This window comes from Phragmites australis, chromosome 11 (genome assembly GCF_958298935.1).
Source record: "Phragmites australis chromosome 11, lpPhrAust1.1, whole genome shotgun sequence".
In the NCBI taxonomy this organism is placed as follows: domain Eukaryota; kingdom Viridiplantae; phylum Streptophyta; class Magnoliopsida; order Poales; family Poaceae; genus Phragmites; species Phragmites australis.
In genome coordinates, this window is record NC_084931.1 from 30,817,831 (window position 1) to 30,842,496 (window position 24,666).

A 24,666-nucleotide genomic window follows, 5' to 3' on the forward strand; every position below is an offset into this window, starting at 1 on the left:
AAAAAGGTTGTTGAACTTTTATTCTAACATACCATTTTTAGTGTTGAAGTCTTTACTATAGAAAACACGAGTTTGTTCTCACGTCACATCTTCTTCTATTTTCCTCTCGTCTCTACTACTTAAAAAATCTCTAATAATTCTCACGCATATCCTGAATCCTATGAATCCCACATGTACCTGAATCCCCCACTTCGGGTCTGGCCCCCTTGCTCCCCTCCCCACGCTCGACTCGTCTATCGTCTCCAACCGCCCCAATCCCGCACAGCCTGTCAGTCCAACTCCTCCCCTCCCCGCAGTTGTGCCCCATCCCCTCCCCACCGCCATCTCTCCTCCCCACCACCACCATTCTTCGTGACCACCGCCCCACCCCTCCCCCTCCAAGCGCTAGGAGGCCCCGTTCCCCTCTTAGATTCGGCCTAACCACGACACCGCCGCACCCTCCCTCCCTTCCCTCCATTGCCAGCTAGCCTCGTTCCCCTCTCAGATCAGCCCGGCGACCTCCTGCTACTGGGTCTCTGCCACTTGAAGGCAATCGTAGCCTGAGGTCGAATCTCCACACCATCTATCACGCTCTTCGGACCCAGGATAGTCGTCGCGCCCCTGCACTTCGAGCCCCTCCACCTTCCACCTCCTTCCGCTGTCGTCGGCCACCGCGCGCTCTCCCTATCCTTCTCGGCACAACCCTTGTACCATCAGGAGCCATTCTTGGTGTCGGTGGCGCGCAACGACTACGTCGCATCCCCTGTGGTGCCAGTGGCCACCATGGCGGTGCATAACCGGTGGATCCCTCGGAGACCACACGATGCACCAAGATCAAGGTGTGCTTTCGGACGTGGTGGGCACTGAACGTGATCTTCAACATCTACATCCATAAGGTGCTCAATGCATTTTGGTACCTGTGGCTCACGTCGACGCTGCCGCTTGTTGTCATCTCCATCATCATGCTCGCGTTGTGGGCCGCCAGGATCACCTAGACGCCTGATTTCTGGAAGACACTCCCTCCCATGAGTAGAAGAAACCTTGGACCTTCTCAATTTGCTCCGTTCTTGGCTTCTTGCCATTCTTGTCCTAATGCGGATTGTTCACGGCTGAGCAGGTGGTCATGGCGCACATTATCGAGCACGTCGTGGAGATGGTGAGCCGTGAGCATGGCAAAGGTGGTTGTGTCGTTCATGCACATCATGAGTTGAGACAATCTAGTGCCAGAATCTGTGTTCAATCCATTGCAAATGTTTTTTTTGGGGGATCTATCCTCTTCTCTAAAATTTCAACTACATTTTTCTCACTTTTGTTCTTTGTTCTAGACTAGGATCATCTTGCTTAAAGGATCTAAATAAAGTATTCTTCCGGTGTATCATTTAGTTAGCTTATGCCTGCACATTCTTGCTATTTTACATTATACTTTTCAGTCCTATTGGCAAGTCTACATATAGCATTGAAATTGATATGGTTCAAGCAGAGAATGGTGGATCTACTTGCTTCGAATGGATCTTCAAGCCTTCAACATATTTGTTCTCCCTATATGCCCCTCAATTGCTATAAGATACATGTTATATGGATGCATTTTTCTTGATTGTAGGTCTGGATGATCCCCACTGTGTTTGCCATTTGCTGGATTTTTCTCACTTTTGTTCTTTGTTCTAGACTAGAATCATCCTGCTTAAAGGATATAAATAAAGTATTCTTCTGGTGTATTATTTAATTAGCTTATGCATGCATATTCTTGCTATTTTCCATTATACTTTTCAGTCATGTTGGCAAGTCTACATATAGTATTGAAATTGATATGGTTCAAGCAGGGAATGGTGGATCTACCTGCTTCAAATGGATCTTCAAGGCTTCAGCATATTTGTTCTCCCTGTATGCCCCTCAATTTCTATAAGGTGCATGTTACATGGATGCATTTTTCTTGATTGTAGGTCTAGATGATCCCCACTGTGTTTGCCCTTTGCTAGATTGTTCCATCAAAATTGAGGTGAGGATAACACATTCCCTCATTTAGCTTTCTTAGATAGATTTTTTTGTCACTCTTTGTAGAATTGTTTTGCAGTACACAGCCTTAGTTTAGTTCCCCAGTTGCCATTGGCAACTTGTGCTTTGGTGGTAAGCTTGTTGATATTAGATCTATGTATATGATAATACATCCTCTCATTGACTATTGGAGCTCTACGATAGTAAGAACATCAATATTGTTATTATTGCTAGATACCGGAAATCATATTGTCTTTGTTCTCTGCATTCTTTTTAATATTATCAATTTTCTAATATTTTGTAGGGTAAATTTTGATTGACTGATAGGACCAAGCAGACAGTATGGTCTACTTCTCAATTAGCAGGGAAGCTGATTAACGGTAGAGTCTAAGACCAAGTATTTAAAAGGAAAAAGTTGACACCCCCTAGCAAACATGACCCTTTTAAGGCATGTATGTGATTTTAGTGATTAATGACAATATAGTCAATGGGACTAATATGTTTATCAAGTATATGCTTTAGTAGGCCTCATGGATGCAATACATGTAGAAGCTACCAAAGCGGGACTCAATAAAGTTTGAATTGAACGAGTTCAGAGAAGATTGCACTCACCGGATGGTCCGGTGCTTGGTAAGGTGTACTCACAGGATGGTCTGGTACTCAGAAAGAAATACACACCGAAGTGTTTTGACTCAAAAGACGAAATTAAATACTACACCAGATGGTCCGCCGTTGAGGTGATAAATATGCTGAAGCATTTTTCAGGAGTTTTTTCCAGTGGTAGAAGGAATTCTACACACCGGATGGTTCGACGATGTAAAGGCGCATACATCGGAGTCTTCGCCGAAGCATTTTTCAGAAGATTTTGCAATGGCTAGCGAAGTTGTTCACGCTGGATGGTCCAGTGATCAGAGGATTATACATACCGGACAAATGCATAGTGTAAAGTGGCTCGATTGGCTGAAGTCTACACATCGGATAGTCCGATAATGGAGTTCAAGGTTACACTGGAACATCCGGTGTTCACAAATGAGTTTGAGTGGGTTCCAATGACTTGTTGCCACTATTGTACGCAACGAATGGTCCAGTGTTTGTACTGCTATTGATGCCAAATCATCCGGTGTTCATAGTTTGTTTGAGTCATTGGAGCAACATCTAGTTTGTAGGGTTGAGGCTATAAATACCCCCCACTAGACCATTTGAGTGTGCTAGAGTCCATGGAAGCTCGTATACACTTGAGAAGACATCCAAACCACCAAAGTACTAAAAGTGATCATCTAAGGTAATTAGCACAAAATTAAGGGAGTGATTAGTGCTATTAGTCTTACAGAGAGTTGTTGCTGCCTAGAGAGGGTATCAAGGAGTGATCTTACATTGTACTAAGTGGTACACCGACACCTTGAAGTCTTGGTGACTCACTGGCACCTTGAGCCTTGGTGGCTCATGCTTGTTGACCCTTCGACTTAGTGTGGAACGGTAGCAATACGTTTGTACGGGGAAGCGGAGACCATTGCCTTGGTGGTTCAAAATCTGAAGTGAAAATGACAGTAAATGACTGGAAGAGAGGCTTGTGGTGAGGCCTTGCCTCGGTAGTTTGGTGGCTCAACCTAATTGAGGCCTAAATGGCTTAAGAGTCGTGATTGGGTGCCGTCTGAGAACAATAGCCTTGGTGGTTGCTCCAACATGGATTAGGGGTCGCATTTATATCATCAATATCATAGGATAAAAATCTCTTGTGCTGAGCTTGCTCTCTCTACCCTCTTTATGTTTCCGTATTTACATACTTGCAATTTATTTTTGCTTGTTTATCTTCCTAGAGTAGTTTGCTAGGATTAGTTATAGGTTACAAACCCTTTTGAGCGGTAGAGTAGACACACTAGATAAATCTAGAGTACATTTAGATAGAATTTAATATATGTTTATCTTGTGAAGTTTTAGTACATTTAGATAGAATTTAATATATGTTTATCTTGTGAAGTTTTTGAAGTCGATTAGTTTTAGATGTCCTAATTCACCACCCTCTTAGGATGTTACCTCCGGTGGTTTTCGGGTAGGGATTTCGGACCTAAAGCATCATCTTGATCTACTCCACCGCGTAGGATAACAAGCACATGCAAAAGACGATCGAAACTCTGCTATTGCCTCTAATGGCAGTGGAGGCCATTGTTGAGCTCGATGAGCTCAAATCCGGTCGATCTAGCTATGGAGAAGGAATGGGAGGAGGTCTAGGGTGCTCACCATGTCCTAGCAAGCCCGTGGTCCGATCGTGGAGGTCGCAGAATGGCCGGAGCTCGAAATCAACGTCAGAGAGGTGGTGGATGGCTTGAGGAGGAACAAGACGTTGCCGAGGAGCTCGGGCTCGACACGGAAGACTACCTTCGATGGGGGAGCTCGCCAAAAACCTCCTCCTTGGCCTCCCCTCCTTGCTCCTCCTCTCCACCAACTCTCTTGGCCGGTTGGGGAAAAAATGAGGGAGAGGGTGTGAGAGAGTGTGCACGTGGGGGAGAGAGTGTGCACGTGGGGGAGAGAGAGCAAAAGAAAGTGATCGGTCTACTTAACCTGAGCCTTTATATGCTGACGATCAGACCACAACTAGCTCCAGTCGAACCGTGGGAATCCACGTGGCAGCCCACGTGACAGCGTACCTGACAGTCAGACCGTGATGGGGTTCTTTTGCTGAAATTTTTCTAAGTCTCCCTTCATCAACCTCCTTCTATTCTTTTCCGTCTCCATGGTATTTAGAGATTCTTCAAAGTGCTCTAAATCATCGCTAAGATATTTGAAACATGTTTAACTAGTCTTTGATAGGCAAACACGTATAAACACATGCGATAATAATTACGCATGCTTAATTACAAAATTAGTATTTTTGGGACGTGACACTGGGCTGGCCCATGGTGGAATGCCATCGACCATGTTGGGCTTTGGCCAACAGGCAGGCAACTCACAGGCTGAGCCTCGGCTTGCTTTGGTCGGGCCAGACCAACAGGCTAGGGCAACCATGCGCGCACCCGTAACTCGCCGGTAGAGCGTAGCGGCGGCGCAAGGAGAAAGTCTGCAATGAGCAAGCACGGCGGAGCAACATTGGAGAGCTCATCGGGGTTGTGCTAGGGGCTGCAGCTCGAGTCAAAAGTTTGGGGCCGATGGTCTAGACGAGTCAAAAGTTTGGGGCCAATGGTCTACACGAGCATGTGAATCCATTTTGGGTGCCGACGACAGCAGCCGACCACTAGAGCGAGCCTAGATCGACCCCGAAGAAGGAAGCAGCCACAAAATTTGGGCAGAGCTTCCCCTACTCTAAGCGCATCGCACTTGCACAAGAGAAGGAGCCCAGTGCTCCTAGGACACCCTCAACACGAAGACAGGCTCACACAGAGGGAATGTGCGCGTCGTTGGTGAGGAATCCGCCACCGTGGCACGCACGGTCACTGGCCCAAGCACCCACATGTCGTGGAAGACCGCCGGTTTCTCGCTGCCGGTGAACACAAGAACTCACGCACTCAAAACACGATTGAACCCAGTGATTGGTGCTGCAAGAACTGGCAGTGTTTTCTGATTGTATTGGCAAACTATATAAAGGAAAGCTTGAGCTACAAACTACCTGTACACACGGCATGGCCGCATGGTGATCGTGCCATCCCACGACCGCTTCCATGCCGAGCATGACCACGAGCTCTCCTGCATGAACGGGCATGCGTCGAGGCTTCTACAAATGCGCACGGCCACAACTGACAATTCTAAGCCATGTTCAACTACTAGAGAAAACAAACTAAGCTCTAAAACAAACTAAGCAAAAACAGAACAGAGCAAATGGTGAGGCGCTGGAGTATTTGCAACATTTCTCCCCCCCTAATCCTTGCTGCACTCACCAGTCTTCTGGACACCGATTAAGACGCGCAGCTCCTGAAAGCGCACACGCCCGAGTGCCTTAGTCAGAAGGTCCGCCAATTGATCTTCAGTTGAAGTATGCTTGAGGACGATCTTGTTCCCGTCGATGCACTCCCGAATGTAGTGGAATCGCGTGTCGATGTGTTTTCTTCGGTCGTGGAAGACGAGATTTTTGCTAAGGGCGATTGTGGACTGGTTGTCCACCTTGAGCTCCGGCGCTCCAGACCCGATTCCGATCATGTCAGTCACGAGTCGAGCTAGCCAGACGCCTTGGCAAGCAGCCGTAGCTACTGCGATGTACTCTGCCTCACACGAGGACAGAGCTACAACCTTTTGCTTGGAGGATTGCCAAGTGATCGGGTTGCCACCGAGGAAGAAGATGACGCCACTCGTGCTCTTCTTTGTGTCGATGTCGCCTGCCATATCAGCATCGCTGTACCCAACAAGCCGAGCCCGCCCTTCCTCCTTCCTGGTGAAGTGAAGACCAAAATCATGCGTTCCAGCTACGTACCGAAGCTACGTACCAAAATCCTGGTGATCCTGGTGAGGCTTCTTCATGAACCGGCTCAGATAGCCCACCGCGTAGGCTAGGTCTGGCCGAGTATGCACCAAGTAGCGCAGTCCACCGATGACGCGCCTGTACTCCGTGGCATTCACCAGTGGCGTAGTGCTTTCCCTGCTAAGCTTGAGTCTTGACTCCATCGGTGCCAAACTTGGATTACACGAGGTCATGCCATTCTGCTCCAGCAACTTGCCTGCATAAGCCGATTGACAGAGTGTGATGCCCTCCGGCACTTGGCTCACCTCGATTCTGAGATAGTACGACAGCAGCCCGAGGTCGCTCATCAAGAATTCCTTCTTCATCTCTGACTTGAATGCTTCAATTTCAGCGCTACTGGTGCCGGTGATGACAAGGTCATCGACATAGACACCCACGATCAGCCGAGACGATCCTCTGCTGCGGATGTAGATGCCGTGCTCGGAGCTGCTCCTCTGGAAACCGAGCAATGCCATAGAGGCATCAAGCTTGGCATTCAAGGCCCTCGGTGCTTGACGTAGGCCGTACAGCGCTTTGCGCAAACGCAACACCTTGTGTTCGTTGCCGTTGATGACGAAGCCTGGCGGTTGCGACACGTACACTTCCTCCTTGAGCTCGCTGTTGAGGAAGGCGCTTTTGACGTCCATATGATGGACAGCCCAGTGCTCATGCGCCGCCAGAGCGAGTAGTGCCCGTACTGACTCCATCCGCGCCACCGGGGCAAAAACCTCATCGAAGTCAATCCCCGCACGCTGGACGTAGCCTTTTGCCACCAAGCGAGCCTTGTGCCGAACGACCTTGCCACTCTCGTCGCGCTTCACTTTGAAAACCCACTTAAGCCCGATTGCTCGGTGCCCAGTGGGGAGCGCGGTGAGCTCCCAGGTGCCATTGTTCTCAATGGCCTTCATTTCTTCGCGCATCGCTTGCCTCCAGCTTGCATCACGCTCTGCGTCGCTGAAGGACGCAGGTTCATCCGCCGTGGTGAACTGGAGCTCCTCGTGGAGGACCCGAGGAACGAGTCCAGGAGGGGAAGCTGGCCCGATGACGGCGTCGATGGCGCAGAACCGAAGTGGAGCGTCGTCGTGCTCTGCGTCCAAATCCTCCTTGTGTTCGGGCGGTGGAGAGACGAACTGGCTCGACTCTAGAGTTGTTGTCGTCGTCTATCTCGGAGATGGCGCAGGCGCAGGGGATGGAGGCAGGTACTCCGGTGTCGCCGTGCTGGCCCGTGGCGCACCTGGGAGGTACTCTGATGTGTACTCGATGATGAAAGGCTCGTCGCTGATTGAATCGTCAAGGTTCTCGTCATACCAGTTCCATGTTGCCACCTCGTCGAACACGACGTCACGTGATACGACGATGCGCCCGCTTGAAGGGTTGTAGCAGCGGTACGCCTTGGAGCCTGCCTCGTAGCCGATGAAGATGGTTGGCGAGCTGCGATTGTCAAGCTTCTTGAGGCCCGGTCGTGTGTTCTTCACATGAGCTACACACCCGAACGTGCGGAAGTAGTGGACGGCGGGGCGCACGCCGTGCCAGGATTCAAAAGGAGTCTTGCCTTCGAGCGCTCGTGTCGAAGACCGGTTGAGGATGTGCACGGCGGTGTTCACTGCTTCGCCCCAAAAGTATCCAGGGAGCTTCTTGGCCTTGAGCATGCATCGAGCCATGGCGACGATACTCTAGTTGCGGCGCTCCACCACCCCGTTCTGTTGCGGTGAATAGGGGGCGGTGAGCTGCCGTTGGATGTTGCGTTCGGCGCAATACTCGCCGAACTCCATGGAGGTGAACTCCCCCCCATGGTCAGTGCGGAGAACCTTCAATTTCCTCCCGGATTCAACTTCCACCGCCGCTTGGTAATTCTGGATTACGGCGGGTGCTTGATCTTTGCTTGATAGTAGGTGAATCCACATATACCGGTTCAGATCATCAACAAGCAACAAAAAATATTTGTTACCGCTTGGCGTTGTGGGTGCGATTGGTCCGCATAAGTCACCGTGAATCAGATCAAGGATGTGCTCCGCTCGTCGCAGTGCCTTGTTTGGGAATGGTGACCGCCTGTGCTTGCCTGCGAGGCAACTGTCACACACCTGGTCGACTTGATCAAGTGGTGGCAGTCCTTGCACCATCTCCTATTGGGCGAGCGCGTGCAGCGACTTGAAGCTAAGATGACCGTATCTTCCATGCCAGCGCCAGGCCTTCTCAGTGCAGCGCACGGACAAGCACACCGGCCGCCCAAGGTCCAGCTCAAGGACATAGAGCTGAGACGGAGAGCGACGCACGCGCGCGAGAAGCCTGCGCTCCTGGTCGAAGATGCGGAGGATCCCGACGTCGATCTCCACCCGGCTACCTGCCTCGTCCAGCTGACCGAGACTAATGATGTTCGCCGTCAGACGGGGAAAGAAGTAGACCCCCGTCAACGCACGATGCTCGCCATTCTTGCACGTGAAGATGATGGTGCCACGCCCCTTGATCTCCACCACTGATCCATCGCCGAACCGGACCGAGCCGTAGACTCCCCGTCGAGCTCGGAGAAGGCAGACCGTGCGCCAGTCATATGATTTGTGGCGCCCGTGTCTAGCACCCACCGACGGTGATCACGATCCTCGCACGGTCCGAGCTGCGCGAACACGCGCTCCTCGTGGATCTGGACAGCAGAGCGTGGCGGTGTGGAGGAGTGGGTAGGCACCGCCGCCGGAGGGGAAGAGGAGTAGAGTGAAGCGGATGCCATCAACAATGTGGGCCTGCTCGGACTTCGTGGGCCTACTGCGGCAGTCCCGGGCCCAGTGCCCGGGCTTTCCACAATTCCTGCACTTGTCCGCCACCGCTGGTCGCTCCTGGGCCGGCCCTGAAGACGGACCTCTTCTGGTGTGGCGCGCGCCGCCACCACCACCGCCACGGCCTCGCCTAGTCTTGCCGCGCCTGCTGCCGGACCCGCTCCCCTCACCGCCGGACCGTCGCGCAATTTAAGCCGCTCGAGCCACTCCTCTTCAGTGAGAAGAAGACGACCCTGCTTGTCGGCAGTGGGTGTTGACGACACTGGCTTTTTCTTCCTCTGCTCGACGGCACACAGACGTCCTGTGACCTCCTCGACCGAGAGCTCATTGACGTCGAGGAGAGTCTCAATTGAGACAACGATCTGCTCTAGGTGCTCGGGGACGACCTGGAGCATCTTCTTCACGATCTCAGCGTCCGTGATGTCGCGGCCGAGGATTCGAATGTTGTTGGCGAGGTCGACGATCCGGAGCAAGAATTCGTCGACTGATTCGCCCTCCTTGAACGACATCTCGCCGAACTGCTTGAGCAGCTGCTGCGCGTTGGCCTCGCGGACGCGCTGCACACCGACGCGCACGGTTTTCACTGCCTCCCAGGCGGAACGCGCCGTGCGCTTGCGTGCCAACGACCCGAGCATCTCAGGCGGCACGGCACGCAAAATCGCTGCCAGCGCTAGGCGATCTTCACGGTACTCAACGACCTCGCCCTCCTCCGGCTCGACGGCCTGCCACAGCCCTTGGGCTTGAAGATTCACGCGCATCAACAACGACCAATCTTGGTAATTGGTGCGAGTGAGTGTCGGATACTGCACCGAGCCGCCCGTCTCCTTGACGCGCTCGATGATGACTTCGCCGCCGCGCTGGCGCCCACGGCGCGGCGCTGGCGAGTGCAACACCCGACATCGGCAAGGAGGAGATGGCGATCGAATGCCGCTGTCGATTGGTTCCGACTGAGCAGACATGCTGGCCCCGAGAATGTAGAAGCTCTGATACCAATTGTCGTGGAAGACCGGCGGTTTCTCGCCGCCTGCCACAGCCCTTGGGGCATTCAAAACACGATTGAACCCAGTGATTGGTGCTGCAAGAACTGGCAGCGTTTTCTAATTGTATTGGCAAACTATATAAAGGAAAGCTTGAGCTACAAACTACCTGTATACACGGCATGGCCGCATGGTGATCGTGCCATCCCACGACCGCTTGCATGCCGAGCATGACCACGAGCTCTCCTGCATGAACGGGCATGCGTCGAGGCTTCTACAAATGCGCACGGCCACAGCTGACAATTCTAAGCCATGTTCAACTACTAGAGAAAACAAACTAAGCTCTAAAACAAACTAAGCAAAAACAGAACAGAGCAAATGGTGAGGCGCTGGAGTATTTGCAACACCACACAACCAAAGAGAACATCTAAAGTCCATTCCTTGTCGGGCTGCATTGCTCACGGGCCTTGCCCGATGTGGAAGGATCAATGATGCAAGGATTTTATTTGAGCAGATTCCTCAGCCTAATGTTGTATCTTGGAACGCCATGATTACTGGGTACATGCAGAATGAAATGATTGATTAGGCAGAAGAGCTTTTTAACAGGATGCCTTTTAGAAACACAGTATCTTGGGCTGGGATGATTGCAGGGTATGCACAGAACGGGAGGGGTGAACAAGCTTTGGTTTTGCTCCAAGCGCTCCATAGGAACGGGATGTTACCTAGCCTGTCTAGTTTGACTAGTAGCTTCTTTGCTTGTTCAAACATTGAAGCTCTTGAGACAGGAAAGCAAGTGCATACGCTTGCAGTAAAGGCCGGCTGTCAGTTCAATAGCTATGTATGTGATGCATTGATTACTATGGGTCTGTTTGTTTCAGCTAGAGATTCTAAAAAGCAGCTTATAAAAGCTGGATTGTTAAAAGCTGGATTGTGAAAAGCTTTTAGACTGTAGATTCTAAAAAATTTTAATGGACAGTTTAGTAAAATGGACTTTCACAATCTATCAAAAGCTGAGGAAAACCAGCTTCTCAGATTCTCACAATTCAACCAGTAGATTTTAAAAAGCTATAACCAAAAGCTGCCTGTTTGTTTCAGCTTCGGATTATAAAAGCTGAAAGCCAGAATCCGAAGCTGAAACAAACAGGACCTATGTATGCAAAGTGCAGAAACATAGGTCTTGTGAGAGAAATCTTTCGGATGACAGTTATGGATACTGTGTCATATAACTCTTTTATTACCGCACTTGTACAGAATAATCTGTGTCATATAACTCTTTTATGCGCAGTCCAGATATTGTCTCTTGGACTACTATAATATCTGCATGTGCACAGGCTGAGCAGGGGAATGAGGCAGTAGAGATTTTCAGAAGCATGCTACATGAGCATGAGTTACCCAATTCACCAATATTAACGATACTTCTTGGTGTTGGTGGAAGTCTTGGTGATCTCAAACTTGGACAGCAAATTCATACCGTCGCTATTAAACTTGGAATGGATTCAGGAATTATAGTGGCTAATGCTCTAATGTCGATGTATTTCAAGTGTGGCTCTACAGATTCTCTAAAGGTTTTTTTATTCAATGGAGGAATGAGATATTGTAACGCCCGTTCAAATTTTGCTCGCGGCCCAGCCCAATCTTTCGAAGCCGGCCCAACTAGCGCAACCCAGCCCGTTCCCCCTCGCATTCTCCCGCTGACCACCGGGGCCCAGTTGTCGGCGCCTTCTTCTCCACCGCGCCCGCAATCCGAATTCGCCGGCACACTCCGCCCCACGCGCCCACGTCCACGCATTCGGTTGCGCGCGCCCTCGCCTATTTAGCCCCGCAGCGCCGCCATCTCGCTCCCCATCTCACCGTGAACACCGAGCGCCATAGCCGCCGCCGCCAAGCTTGCCGAGCGACTCCGCCGCACCCGAGCTGTCCCTGCCGCGTCTGAGCACACCGCCAGCATCGCCGGAGCGTGGGGAATCCATTTCACCGCTCGCCGAAGCCCCTCCGCCGCCGGAACCGAGACTTCACCGATCGCCGGTAAGCTCCATCGCCCCCTCGTCGTTGCCAGCCTACTCCGAAGCTCCCCGCGGTCAATTGACGCCCCCTCTGTCTCCACGTGCCTCCCAGGAAGCTGTCTCGACCGCTAATTGAGCCATCCCGTCGTCGCAGCAGTGTTTTCACCGAGTTCCGACCGCCGCCGACCGCCATTGCCGTCGCCGACCACCGCCAAGACCTCCCCGGTCGTCGACAAGCCCTCGGTGAGACTCCCCGTGCCCTCCCCGTTCTTTTGCGTCGTTTCCCGTAGAGAATGGTAGCTTGTAGCGCGTTCTAGAGCGTCTCCGGCGAGATTCCGGCAAAGCCCGAGGCGGCGCTGCCGTCCTCCGTCGTCGTCGGCTCTGTCCCCCCCCCCCCCCCCGATCAACCTCGGTTGTCCAATCCGAGATGAATGGCCTAGATTAGAATACCTCGTACCCTTTCGCAGACCAATAGGAAGCCGCCATGTGTCCCCTTTAATACAGTCAGCAAGTCAATCCACGTCAATGCGCCACGTGGTCGTTCCTGTCCTACGTGGCAAAGCCATGTCAGCCCTGGAGCCCAGTCAGCCAGTGACATTAGCATTGCGTAATAAATAGGGTTTTAAGTATAAAAATAAATCAAGTTATTCTCTGAAATTAGGTAAACTTGCAGATAGACCCTTAGACTTTACTATTTTCACAAAAAAGCCCTTAGATAGTTCTGTTTTATGCAATTAGGCCCCTAAACTTTAGGATAATTGCATTTAGACCCTGAACTTTAGGATAATTGCATTTAGACCCCTGAACTTTAGGATAATTAGTGATAGGTCCCTGAACTTTGCTTATAAGCCCCTAGAACTTTCTGTTTTCACAACTTAGTCCCTGCAATCTTTCAGAAAAGCCCCTATAGAGTAAAACTAGCGTAACTTTTTCATCCGAACTCCGATTTAGGTGATTTTCGCGCTCCTGAGATCATAGCAGCGTGTACTTTCCTTTAATAGCCTTTTTAGAGTTAATTGCTCCTGTTTGGTGTGTTGTATTTAGCTGTTTGTTTGTTGCTTTCCGGTGTGTGCTTTGGTTTTAGGAGACGAGCAGAGTGTCAGTGTTCAGGACCAAGCTTTTGAAGACTTCGAGCAGCCTACTTTCGAAGGCAAGTGTTCTTGATCACTTTGATTCCACTATAGGTCATTATAGTTTTATTTTCCTTAGCTGCATGCTTGTCCAATTATGAAATCCCATGAATAGGGTTTTACTAGAATTTTGTGTGATCATTCCTTGTAGCCTCTTTTGGGTCTTGGGACATGAAAAGGGTAGTCATGCTAGTGCAGTCAGGGATTGGAATAATTATGAATTTTGACTAATGCCTATGAAACAAGTATTTGGGGAATGATAATCTTGTAGTAACTTGAATTAGGGTTCCCAACTAGATGGCTAGTATGTGTTGGAGCTACACAGCAGGGATTGTGTACGTTCTTGTGTGGGATCCTAAGGATCGATTCTTGGAGCCTGTAACCCGGCATAACAGCACAACCATGAGGCCTATATGGGTACGGTCTGGCTAAGTAATTAGTGCGCTTCACATTCTGTACGCACCAATGGTCGGTTAAGTGGCACAAGAGGGGGCCTCTGCAGTGGATGAAATCCCTGTTAGCAGTGAAACCTTAGTGGGTGCTTATAGATGTGGAGGTACTTTGTAACGGCCTTGTAGTGAGACCCCAGCTCTACACCCCGGAAGTGTAAGGCAAAACGGGAATCACGACTCATGGGTAAAGTGTGCAAACTCTGCAGAGTAAATAAACTGATCGATCAGCCATGCTCACGGTCAAGAGCGGCTTGGACTTCTTCATGATTAGATGGGGATCTTAAGGGTTGGTTTGGGTAGTCGGGTGGTGGTACTCCCGATGAGTCGGTAGCCGGATATGGGATATCTGGTGAGTCTAGTAGTCGGATGGAATCCGATGAGCTATGTTCTTTATTTGTTGGAGTTTAATCTAGTAAATATGTTGCTATGCTATTTGAGTCTTGTTTAGTTGGGCATAGTCGCAGTAATCCCCAAATCAACTTTTCCTTATCATTAGCCTGCATGTCATACTTTTCCCCCACTTGCTGAGTACTCTGTATACTCACGCTTGCCTTCTCCCAACTTCCGGATGCTGCTCAGAAGGTGAAGCTTTCGAGGATTTCCCGGACGAGGATGCTGAATTCTAGAAGGAAGGAGGCGTCGATTGAAGGCCATATCCTAGGCTGGTGTTTCCCCCGGACAATGCCTGTGGATGGATGGGAGTTCCGCTACCGTTTGAAGATTTCTTAGTATTTTCTTTCAGACCATCGGGTCCTTTTGTAAGGAATGTTTACGTTATTTAAGACACAGTTTATGTTATCACTAATGATGTCGCTACATGTATGGAAAACTTGATCCTAGTATACATGTGGAATACATCTGATTTGTTTCCTTTAAAATCGGGTGTGACAGATATTTTTATATGGAATACCATTATTGCAGGCTATGCTCAACATGACCTTGGAAGAGAAGCCATCGGGATGTATCAACAAATGGAATCTGCAGGAGTGTTGCCAAATGAGGTCACTTTCGTGGGGCTTTTACATGCATGCAGCCATTCCGGTTTGGTGGATGAAGGACGACAGATTTTCAAGTCCATGAGCAGTGATTATGGACTAACTCCTCTGCTGGAGCACTATGCTTGCATGGTGGACCTACTTGGGCGAGCTGGTGATGTGCAAGGAGCTGAACAGTTTATTTATGATATGCCTATTGAGCCAGATATGGTGATCTGGAGTGCTCTTCTTGGGGCATGCAAGATTCACAAGAATGTAGAAGTTGGTAGAAGGGCAGCGGAGAAACTTTTTGCTATTGAGCCATCAAATGCTGGCAATAATGTCATGTTGTCAAATATATATTCCTCCCTAGGAATGTGGGATGAAGTTGCAAAGATACGGAAACTTATGAAAGAACAAGGTGTGAACAAGGAGCCTGGTTGTAGCTGGATGCAGATAAAGAACAAACTGCACTCATTTGTCACTGCAGATGAGGAACATGAGCGAATTCAAGATATATATGCTACCCTCCGGGAGTTATACACTTTGTTAAAGGCTACAGGGTACGTGCCTGACACGGAATTTGTTCTCCGTGACATAGATGAAGAGCAGGAGGAGAGTTCTCTTCTGTACCACAGTGAGAAGCTTGCTGTTGCTTACGGCCTTCTTGTTACACCCAAGGGCATGCCCATACAGATAATGAAGAGAACCTTAGAATATGTGGTGACTGTCACACTTTCATCAAGCTTGTTTTCCATGTCACCAAGAGAGAAATTGACATTGGAGATGGAAATCGATTCCATCATTTTAGGAATGGTAGTTGTTCATGTGGTGATTTTTGGTGATTAATTATCCAAGCAACAATAGGTCCTCTTTACACTATATCTTCAAAGACTCAAAATCAGGTTGCCTGATCTCTTCACACATGTTTTCCTTTCTGTTTCTTTTTTAATCAGGGCCCCCAATACCCAGCCTTCTTTAGAGGCTTCTACGGGGGGAAATATGCGGAACGGAGGGCTAGAACCCCCCACCGGCTCCCTCCCACCTTGGAGTTTTGCCACTGAGCCAGAGGCTTATCCGCAGCCTTTCCGTTTTTCTTTGGTCTGTATCTAAATCTTTCTTCCCGTTCTCCCATAGATCAAAGAGGATTTTGCTATGCAATCTCTTCAATTGGTTAAACAAAGTTGACTTAAAACGACGGGTCGGTACGCTAGAAAATTAGTGCTTATCCACAAAACGTTGTAAATAAATGCAGAGGTAACTGAGATTCTTATAAGATGTGTTCCCTATTGTTGTTGATGTTTTCCCCTGGATTGCATATTGAAGGTCTGCTCATGAAGCTGAATCACGCATCCTATGATGGTATGATTGAGTTGGCACTTTCTACGTATCAGATCGCAGGATGTGTGCAGGGAGAGGGCAGACCTTGCCTCTTGGATGCCCATCTCGATATTAAGGAGGTTATCTATCTGGTAAGTCATTTGATCATCACCATAGCCAGACTGTGCAGTCAAATTTAAAAATACCTTAATTGATTACGATATCACTGTGTCCTCTCTACTGAATGTTTGTGTTTAGTGTGCTAAGCACTCCTATAAGCTCTACAGCTATGCAGTTCTGGACTATTAATGTTATTTTGCAAGAGAAGTTTCTTGCCGCACCAACATCTGCTTCTGATGGCATGGCTACCTAAGTGGCTCGGACTGATTCTACTTCGACATGCCCAGTATGTCTCTGAAGACATAGTTAAATTATCCCTGAAGGTAAAGTGTCAGTAAGAAACTTAGATAGTGGAATAGTGCTGTGAACCACCTAGCAAGGAGTTCAAAGACAGATGACAAGTGTTTGGAGATGATGGCTTCCTTGTTGCAGTTAAATTCGAACCGGTTAGTCCAAATATGAACCCTCAAGGAGGAATTGTGGAAGCTCAAGAACCACTTTGCTAGATGGAAGAAAGACTACAAATCTCAGTTGAAGGGACGGTAAATCTTTAGAAGGTTGCAATCGTGATGAGAAATCCAACCCCCCCCCCCCCCCCACACACCCAAAAAAAAAAGATGGAGATGGTGGGCGAAGAAGACCTCAAAGTAGATGTGAAAGATGAGCTTTGAGCTTTCCCCCCACATTTTCCTGACGTTGCATCAAGGATAAAGATCAAGAATGGCGGCGCAGGCGAGAAGAAATCCTCCCGGTTCTCTTTATCGTGGTGCTGATGAAATCATCGATGATAAGCTCAATCGTCGATGGTTATTCGTCCAGTTAGTGTAGGTAACCTTTCATAAGTTCAGTGTATGTATGCCATTGTTTACGTGGAGCGATAAACCTGAAATATGGAAGGGTGTTTAAATACCGATAATCCTTCATGAGCACATAGAGATGCAACAATTGTAAGGATGTGTACAGTAAGGAAAAGTTCGAATGTGCAAGGCACTTCACTCCATTCTTCTTTCATTTGGTGTCTGCTTACTCTACAAAAAGTTCTCTCTCATTTGGTGTATCCGAGTCTCGTATTGATAGCTGGACTGACTTTGCTTGCACTTTTCAAGATTCAGTGTTTTCATTTAAGTTCACTACTCCGAGCCGAGTGTTGAGTTTGGAAATATGTTTCTTCTCTAATTCGTACTGCTCTGAATTCTACACTGTTTTATGCAGCTTTGCTTGCTGAATTACAACCAGGCCCCGCTTTATTCAAAGCGAGGTCTGAGAAAAGGAGAAACAGAGATTGGGTACACCAGTTTACAACGTAAGATCTTAACAACGTATCAGTCCAAACTAGTATCACAACTCTTCGAACAGCAAAACGGTATCGTGAAGCCCACAGAAAACAATGCTGCTAGAGTGTGCCTCCTTCGCTGCATTTATATGGTCGCGGGCTCACAGCCGGCGATGGCAGATTCAACCCGAGAACCCTTCGCCCACAGATCAGAATCAGGAAGGCCCGGCTTGGAATCCATCCATCTTTTCACAAGCTCCAGGTACCCGCACCGCATGTCACCCAAGCGCTTTTCGTCCTGCCGAGCACCAGCCACCAAGTACTATCGAGCCGCGTCGGGACTCGAGACGGGCGAAGGCGAAAGCGAAAGCGAGAAACCATTCTGCTGCACAGCAAAAAGAAAACGCAAGTTGCAGCACAACTTGGCAGCGAAGCAACGGGAGCTCGCCACCTGAACGAAACCGTTCGCGCGGCGGCATCCTCCTCGTCCTTTACCGGGCCAAGCTGGTGTTCTCGTGGGCAGTGTTCTCGTGGGCGAGAAAATCTTAGAAAAATCGGGCAACTTGGGGGTCTTGGGCAGCCGCGCGCGCGCACGGCGGACCAACGTGCCCGCGCCCTACGGACTCTGGGCGCACCAAGTTGTATTTGCCAACGCCGCAGCTTGGCGGGGACCCGGTGACGAGTCAAAGCGCGCACCCGTTGTTTTGCTCTAATCCCACGGCGTTTCACTTTCATGGCTGGTAGGATGGCTTCGATTTGTCGTACGTGGTCCTCGATCTTTAGCCGGACAAAGCTGTGCAGATGAAATGTTCAGACAACTATACAATACACAAATCCAACCAAGAGTAGTTTCGGAACTGACCATCACAATTCACAAATAACTTTGTAACTCAACATTGGAAAGTCAAGTGACACTTAATATAAATTTGTAGATTCCTACTCTTATTCAAGAAAGAGAGGAGTGGCAGGCGAAATGGTAAAGTACGACTTTGCGAAGCTTGCCTGACGGCATCGTCCTATGTTGTGTGCCGCTTACTGCGAGCTCGGCCGGGACCAGGGTCCAGGGCTCGTCTCGCTCTGGCCTCCATTTTACTCAACCGCACAGGGGGGATGTTTCTCGTACTTTGTCTTTCACACTGACGGGGACATTGGCAAATTTGTGTCGATAGCCGCATCAATAGGAAAAAAAATCAAGAAACCACCCTAACTTTGCATCAAGTTATCGCGCGTTGCTATCGATCGAACCCTGCAGACTCCAGCGGAACACTTGATGACTAAACATATTAAGCACGTACAGATCGGATATATGCTCCTCATTTAATCATACGTACATCATCAACTGTGATGATACATCACGAAACAGCCAAAGCTCCTATCCAATTACACTTGGCATCTGCAATTCTACACTGATAATCGAAAACCCTGGACAGTAGCATGCCACGCCCACGATTTTCGAAAAAAAAAGAGGGAACACACGCCAAACTTACAGATTGCTCTATTAACACTTGTAACATATTTGTTTATCCACAGAAGAATGATGCAAATTTGCGAAATACTAGAATTAATGAAGCTGTTCCGAGTGGCGCGAGAGGAGCCTCTTGTCATCGCCGAACGAGATCCCATCTTGGGCTTGGAACTACATCACCAGCTCCGACACCCACCCGAAGTCCGGCCCGTCGTCCTCCGTGACAGGAGGAAGCACCGGCACTGCCGGCGCCGTGGCCGTCCTGAAGCTGAGCTCCCGCATTGCGAGCATCAGCTCTTCCATCTCCGCGTCCGCGTCCGACTCATCGATGGCGTCGAGCCATCTCCGTCGACCCTCCACCGGCGACACAGGAGGCGACTCCCAGAGAGACGCCAGGGTCGACTTGGGCGAGAGCGACAGCGGCGAGTTCTCCTTGGGCGCGGCGCGGAGCTCGCCGGCCGTGTGCGCGAAGAAGCAGACGCGGCGGCCGCAGGCTGCGCCCGCGCGGCAAGGGCGCGTGCGGTAGCGCGACGGGTGGAGCCACAGCTCGAACGTGCCGTGCGCGAACGGGCACGTGTTCCCGCGCGGGCACGAGGCGCCCGGCCGGCGCCGGAAGTCCGGGCACGTCTCGCCCGTGTACGCCACGCGCCGCGGGTCCCGCCGCCGTGCGGCCTCGCCCGGGTGCGCGTAGGGGCACGCCGTCCAGTCGTGGCTCCGCGCCCGCGCGCACCGCCGCACCTTGAACTCGTACATCATGAACTCGTCGTCGGCCTCTGCCTCGGCCTCAGCATCCCCGTCTCCGCGCCCGGCCGAGAGGTACTCCCCCAGCGCGGCGAGGAGCTGTGGAGGGATCTCCACCGCCGCCGGGTTAGCCCAGGAGACGCCCAGCGCCGCCGGGTCGAGCACGAGGTGCTCGTAGTCGTGGTGGTGCTCACGGCTCACCATGCCTGTGCCTCACTCAACTCAACACTGTCACCTGCTGCCGGAGAGAGAGAGAGAGAGAACCGGACATTGCTTTGAGGAAACAGCGGTGGGGTGACTGGTGCGCGGCTTTATAGGTCGCCGCGTGCGATACAGGATCGACACGGCCGCCGTTGGGTTGGGATGGCATAGGCGGTATTGAGTTTCTGTTGGTTGGTTGCCGAGCTATCGGGTTGGCGACTTGGCGTGGCTGCGTGGGGGTGGTTTCGGCGCGAGGCGGGGTACGTGGAGGGGCGTGGAGGCCGGTGCTGCATGTTGCCCGCCACGTAACGAAGGGCTAGTCTCGTACGGAGTAGTTTTCTCGGCGCTGGCCGCCGGAGGTGGGCGCCTGCATCGCCCTCTCTTCCTTTATTTAGCTTGGCGGATAATCTGGGGCAGTTTCGCTACCGCATGCTAAACACACGCCTCCTGATCGCACCCGCGGTTCCCTAAAACGGTAGCGCTCGTGCCACACGGTGCGAAAGGCAGAGGTCGAACCCCCGACCCGGCCTGCCGCCACCTCGTCGTGGTCTGCTGCGCAGCGCGCGACACGCACACGTACACCGTTGCATCACTGCTCGTATCAGTTCAGGCCTGAGAGAGGAGGCACCCGGACATTTCTTTCTTTTAAAAAAACTAATTACGTGTACATACGATTGCAACAGAAGGCATAAAAATTTCACTAAAAAATCTTTTAAAGAAAACCTAAAAAACACGAGACTCACCACGTTGTGCGGGAAGAGTCCGGCGCGGGACCTTTTGCGACTTTTTAAGTAGCGTAGAAAACAAACCATGTGATTCCGTGCGCCTTTAATACGAGCAGGGTTTCTCTTTTTTTTTTAAGACCTAATACGAGCACGGTTACAGACCTCCTGGCCCAGCTAGCCACTTTTCAGCTGACTGGGGAGTTTATGAGCTTTTCCATGTGCATATGGACATTTCCGCCCGATGCGACGCTGAGCCTTTCCCATCTGTGTTACCTGAGGCCTGAGTACGTGCCTGCTCTCTTTTTGGAGTTTGGAGCGTGAAGTGAATGGACGGACTCGCGGCGTCCGCCGGCTACGCCAGTTAAACATGATCCGTTCATCAGTGAACCGCGCTCTCCACTTGCTCAGTCAGAGGCGCGTTCTTGATAAGGGCGGACGGCTTGCCGCGGTCCTGCGGGCGTGGCTGGTCCCCTCGCGTGGTGAGGAGCACGGTAGCAACTGGCGGACGAAACAGCGGCGGGCAAGTCGCTGCGCGGCGCCCGATTCCGCTGAGAGGAGGATAAGGTCTTGCCAAATGACTGACGCGCGCGTGCACGACAGGCTTGCGGGATTTGGATTTCCCTGAGCGAAGAGCGCACAGCACGCATGTATTTCGTCAAATTGCTGGGCTGGGCTATCAACTGATGCTAAATGCAACTATTTAATTTGGAAGAGAGCACTCACAACGGAAAACCGGCTTTCAGGGGTTATACGTAGTTTTACACAAATAAAATGGCTAAAGAATAAGTGAATTGTCGAGTTCCTACCAATGGTTCGATTTGAAGATTTGTGCTTCAATTGAGCTACGCTTTTTATCTAGCGACAATGAGTTTTGAGTTTAGATTTACCTAATCTCAGTGGCGGATCCACATAGGACTCGGCACATTTGGGAGCCTCAGCCCCCTTCAATTTTTGACATGCAAAAAAAAAAGAATGAGAAGAAAGAAGAAAACGAGAAAAAAAAAAGAAGTAAGAAGAGAGTGAACCTTTTAGTTTTTTTCCTCTCGATCTGTTACTGTCCAATCTCAAACCCTAGAATTACAAGTTTTGGACAGTAGTGTTAGCGCTTATGGATATATATAGGTCAACAATATTTTGAAACTGCAAGTTGAAATAGGAGGAGATAGTATAAGCTGTCAACGTATGAAAGTGGAATGATAAGGAGATAGGGGCGTGGTGATTAGGGATGTAAGTTTTTTGTTTTTAGATCAGTAAATTGACCCAAAATAAAAAAAAAATAAATTAAAAAATCACTCTCATCTAATTAAATTAAGAAAAAAACAAACTACGAAGTACGTACTGACACTATCAATTGGATACCCATTTGCATTCTAATGGTGATCGATAATAATGCGCACCGTAGCGCAATACTCATTTTACTTTTCGCACAATGCTCCTATGCGCTAATGCAGAGGATCGGCGTCCACTGAATGGCATTAGCCATCCTCCAGAGAGTCCACGGTTTCAGAAAAAAGAAATCCTCCAGGCAGAGAGAGTCCATGGTTTCAGCAAAAAAAAAAATCCTCCAGAGAGTCCGAACTCCAAACTGGCTTTGAGCAAGTGAAGTCCATGAAGCAGATAAGGCGCCCGCCATCACCATACACACAGGGCATCCAAGTAAACCCCATCGACGGGCATGGGGGCACTACCCGTCGCCCACAAGCTCGCACTCACCTCGCCCTTCCTCCCGCGCCACCGCCGGCCCTGCCCCACCGCCCACTGCCGTCGCCGGCGACATGGAGCGGTGGTGGCATACATGGAACCGAACTCGAACTCTCCGGCGGCCATCGCGGGGCGCCTCATCGGTGCCCTCCCCGTGGTGGGCCTCGTGGCGCGCATCCTGAGCGACGAGGGCGGCGTCGGCGGTGACATCATCGACTTCGCGGAGTTCCGCCGCCGCGCAGCAAGAAGTGCACCGTCATGGACTCGCAGGCCTTCTACGACTTCAACGAACGCCGCGGCAAGGTACGTACCCACACGACTCGTCCAGCTACTTTGTTTTGCTCTGATTCTCCTACACTTGCACGGCTGTGCAAAACTTTCGAGTAAAAGAGAGATCTTTACATCGCGTCATTGGGCAGCCAGGAGATCCCTTCTACGTCCTGCTGTGCTGCTGGCTGGCTGCCGTTGGTGGCGGGCTGCTGAAAACAGAGGAGATCTTGGAAGGCGTGGCGCGGCTCCGCATCTCCAACGACATCGAGTTCGAGGAGGAGACCTTCATCGACATGATGAGGGCAGCAAAGGAGGTAAGCGGCTTTCTGCAATTCGAGAACTGTGATGCATCGCAGTGCAATATCAGAACTACAGAAAACATCAGTTCGCCCCTGAGAGAAGATGAACTTTGACGCAGAAAAGAGCAAAGCTGAAGGCTCCAACTCCGCAGATACCGATGGAAGCGCGGGCAGAGAAGGCCCTTGAAGCTATATACGTATGCTGCTTTGGGCAGGACATGGTCGAGCAAGAGGACGCGAAGCTCCTGTGCACCATGCTGAACGCGGTCTTCCCGTCGGTCGGGAGGCAGGCGGTCGAGAGGATGGTGGCGTCCATGGCGAAGCAGGTGGCCACTGGCGAGAGGAAGCGCGGCGAGAAGACCGTATCGATGGAAGTGGTGCAGCGGCAGCTTAAGGACCTCGAGTTTCTGAAACAGAACAAGCTTGACTAGTGATGAGCAGGACTTTTTTTGTCAAATAGATGGTGTTTATAGTCCAAGAAACACAAATCACGCGGCTTACTTGACATACTCGAGTCAGGTATTGAGGTTCTTGATTGCAGGAAGTCAGGAACGACGAAGCGGACGCAGGATGGTTTTGACCATAGTCCATAGGCGTGCTAGGAGGAATCAGGCATGATAGCAAATATTGCAACACAGTTTACACAATTGAAACAAAAATTGCTGTCACTGTAGTGTTGCAATAACATGTGAGTGGCCATCAGAGCGTTGTAAGATAACGTTGTGACACATTTAGAAAAATGTTGTGTTTTTACAATCATCAGCAGAAATGAACAATGTGAATCACGGATCATCGGTCTAAGAGAGCAAAAGATTAGTACACATTCCACCAGCAAAATCTCTACTGTATAAACTACTATATAAAACCGTTATTTATCATATCACCTCTTCCCGCTACTCTTCCCCGTATAATAAAAATCCCTAACATTTAAATAATTTACTAATTGTTTATATTCATTCTTGTCCTCCAACCTCGTTCTTTGTTACCGGCTACTGATATAGACCTATTATACTAATAAAAATAAATAAAGAAATTAAGAGAAAAATTACCCTATAATCTACTCCTCCTTTTTGAGATTTTATCTAAAATCAAACTACAATATCACCAAATGTGCCAAAATGTGACAAAAAATATGTCCAAATGTGCTAAAAATGTGCCCAAATATGACCAAAATGTGCCCAAATATGACCAAAATATGGCCAAATATGATCAAAATGTGTCCAAATAGGATGTGAAAACTACAAACGATTTTTCTGTAATTAAACCTAATTTTTCTAGAATTAAAACTAATTTAATATAAAAAAACATATTAAAAGCATTTATTTATCAAAGAATTTTTTTTAAACTTTATCAGAATTAATCTAAATTATTTATCTAAATTATTTTATATTAAAATATTTATCTAAATTATTTTATATTTTTTAGATTTTTTTCTAAACATAAAACCTATTTTTTGGAATAATCTATTCTCATAAATTATTTTAAAAAAACGAATTACTGCGTAACACTGATGTCAGCACACTGACCGGACACGCTGACTAGGACTGCCATCTAGCGAAACCGTCGTCACATCATTAAAACTACCAAGAAAAACCACTCTAAAGATAAAATGAACAGTATTGATAGTTTAAAAAGTAAAATAGATAATTTAAAAGTTTAAGGAGTAAAATGGATATATGCACAGCCCTTAGCTAGTTCTGCAGTGCGGTGGTACCACAGAAAAATCCAGCTACAAAATCAATCTGGGCCAGCACGGACCGCCTAATGGGCTGGTAAGCTAGCACCAACCATTCAGCCCAATCTTGCATGTGATCTAACAGCCCATTACACGGGTGGGATCCATCCATCGA

At 49.5% G+C, this 24,666-nt stretch overlaps 3 protein-coding genes and 1 pseudogene across 3 annotated transcripts; 2 read left to right on the top strand and 2 right to left on the bottom strand.

Moving 5' to 3' along the window:
• Positions 1-8,520: 8,520 nt before the first annotated feature.
• LOC133884164 (uncharacterized) lies at positions 8,521-10,326 on the bottom strand. The gene is made up of 3 exons (XM_062323520.1): positions 10,312-10,326; positions 8,814-10,262; positions 8,521-8,751 (listed from the first exon to the last, which is right to left on the bottom strand). Exons 1-3 carry the CDS (start codon positions 10,324-10,326, stop codon positions 8,521-8,523), a joined length of 1,695 nt encoding a protein of 564 aa, XP_062179504.1.
• Positions 10,327-10,332: 6 nt separating this feature from the next.
• LOC133884165 (pentatricopeptide repeat-containing protein At2g22070-like) lies at positions 10,333-15,546 on the top strand (annotated as a pseudogene).
• A 3,168-nt stretch (positions 15,547-18,714) lies between these two features.
• LOC133885377 (zinc finger CCCH domain-containing protein 37-like) lies at positions 18,715-20,248 on the bottom strand. Its single transcript, XM_062325085.1, has one exon. The coding sequence runs from the start codon at positions 19,822-19,824 to the stop codon at positions 19,051-19,053; it is 774 nt and encodes a 257-aa protein (XP_062181069.1). The 5' UTR covers positions 19,825-20,248; the 3' UTR covers positions 18,715-19,050.
• A 1,724-nt stretch (positions 20,249-21,972) lies between these two features.
• On the top strand, positions 21,973-23,356 carry LOC133885376 (photosystem I assembly factor PSA3, chloroplastic-like). Its single transcript, XM_062325084.1, is given in 4 exon segments — positions 21,973-22,483; positions 22,486-22,550; positions 22,667-22,831; positions 22,936-23,356. Coding segments are annotated over 4 exon segments (804 nt in total). The 5' UTR covers positions 21,973-22,221; the 3' UTR covers positions 23,248-23,356.
• The last annotated feature ends 1,310 nt before the right edge of the window (positions 23,357-24,666 follow it).

Bases quoted from the DNA above. Each gene is read 5' to 3' on its own strand.
- LOC133885377 (XM_062325085.1), bottom strand. From the start codon at position 19,824: ATGGTGAGCCGTGAGCACCACCACGACTACGAGCACCTCGTGCTCGAC.
- LOC133884164 (XM_062323520.1), bottom strand. The intron at 8,752-8,813 runs GTGCGTTGACGG...AGTCTCGGTCAG, and splicing joins GTGCAAGAATGGCGAGCATC to CTGGACGAGGCAGGTAGCCG.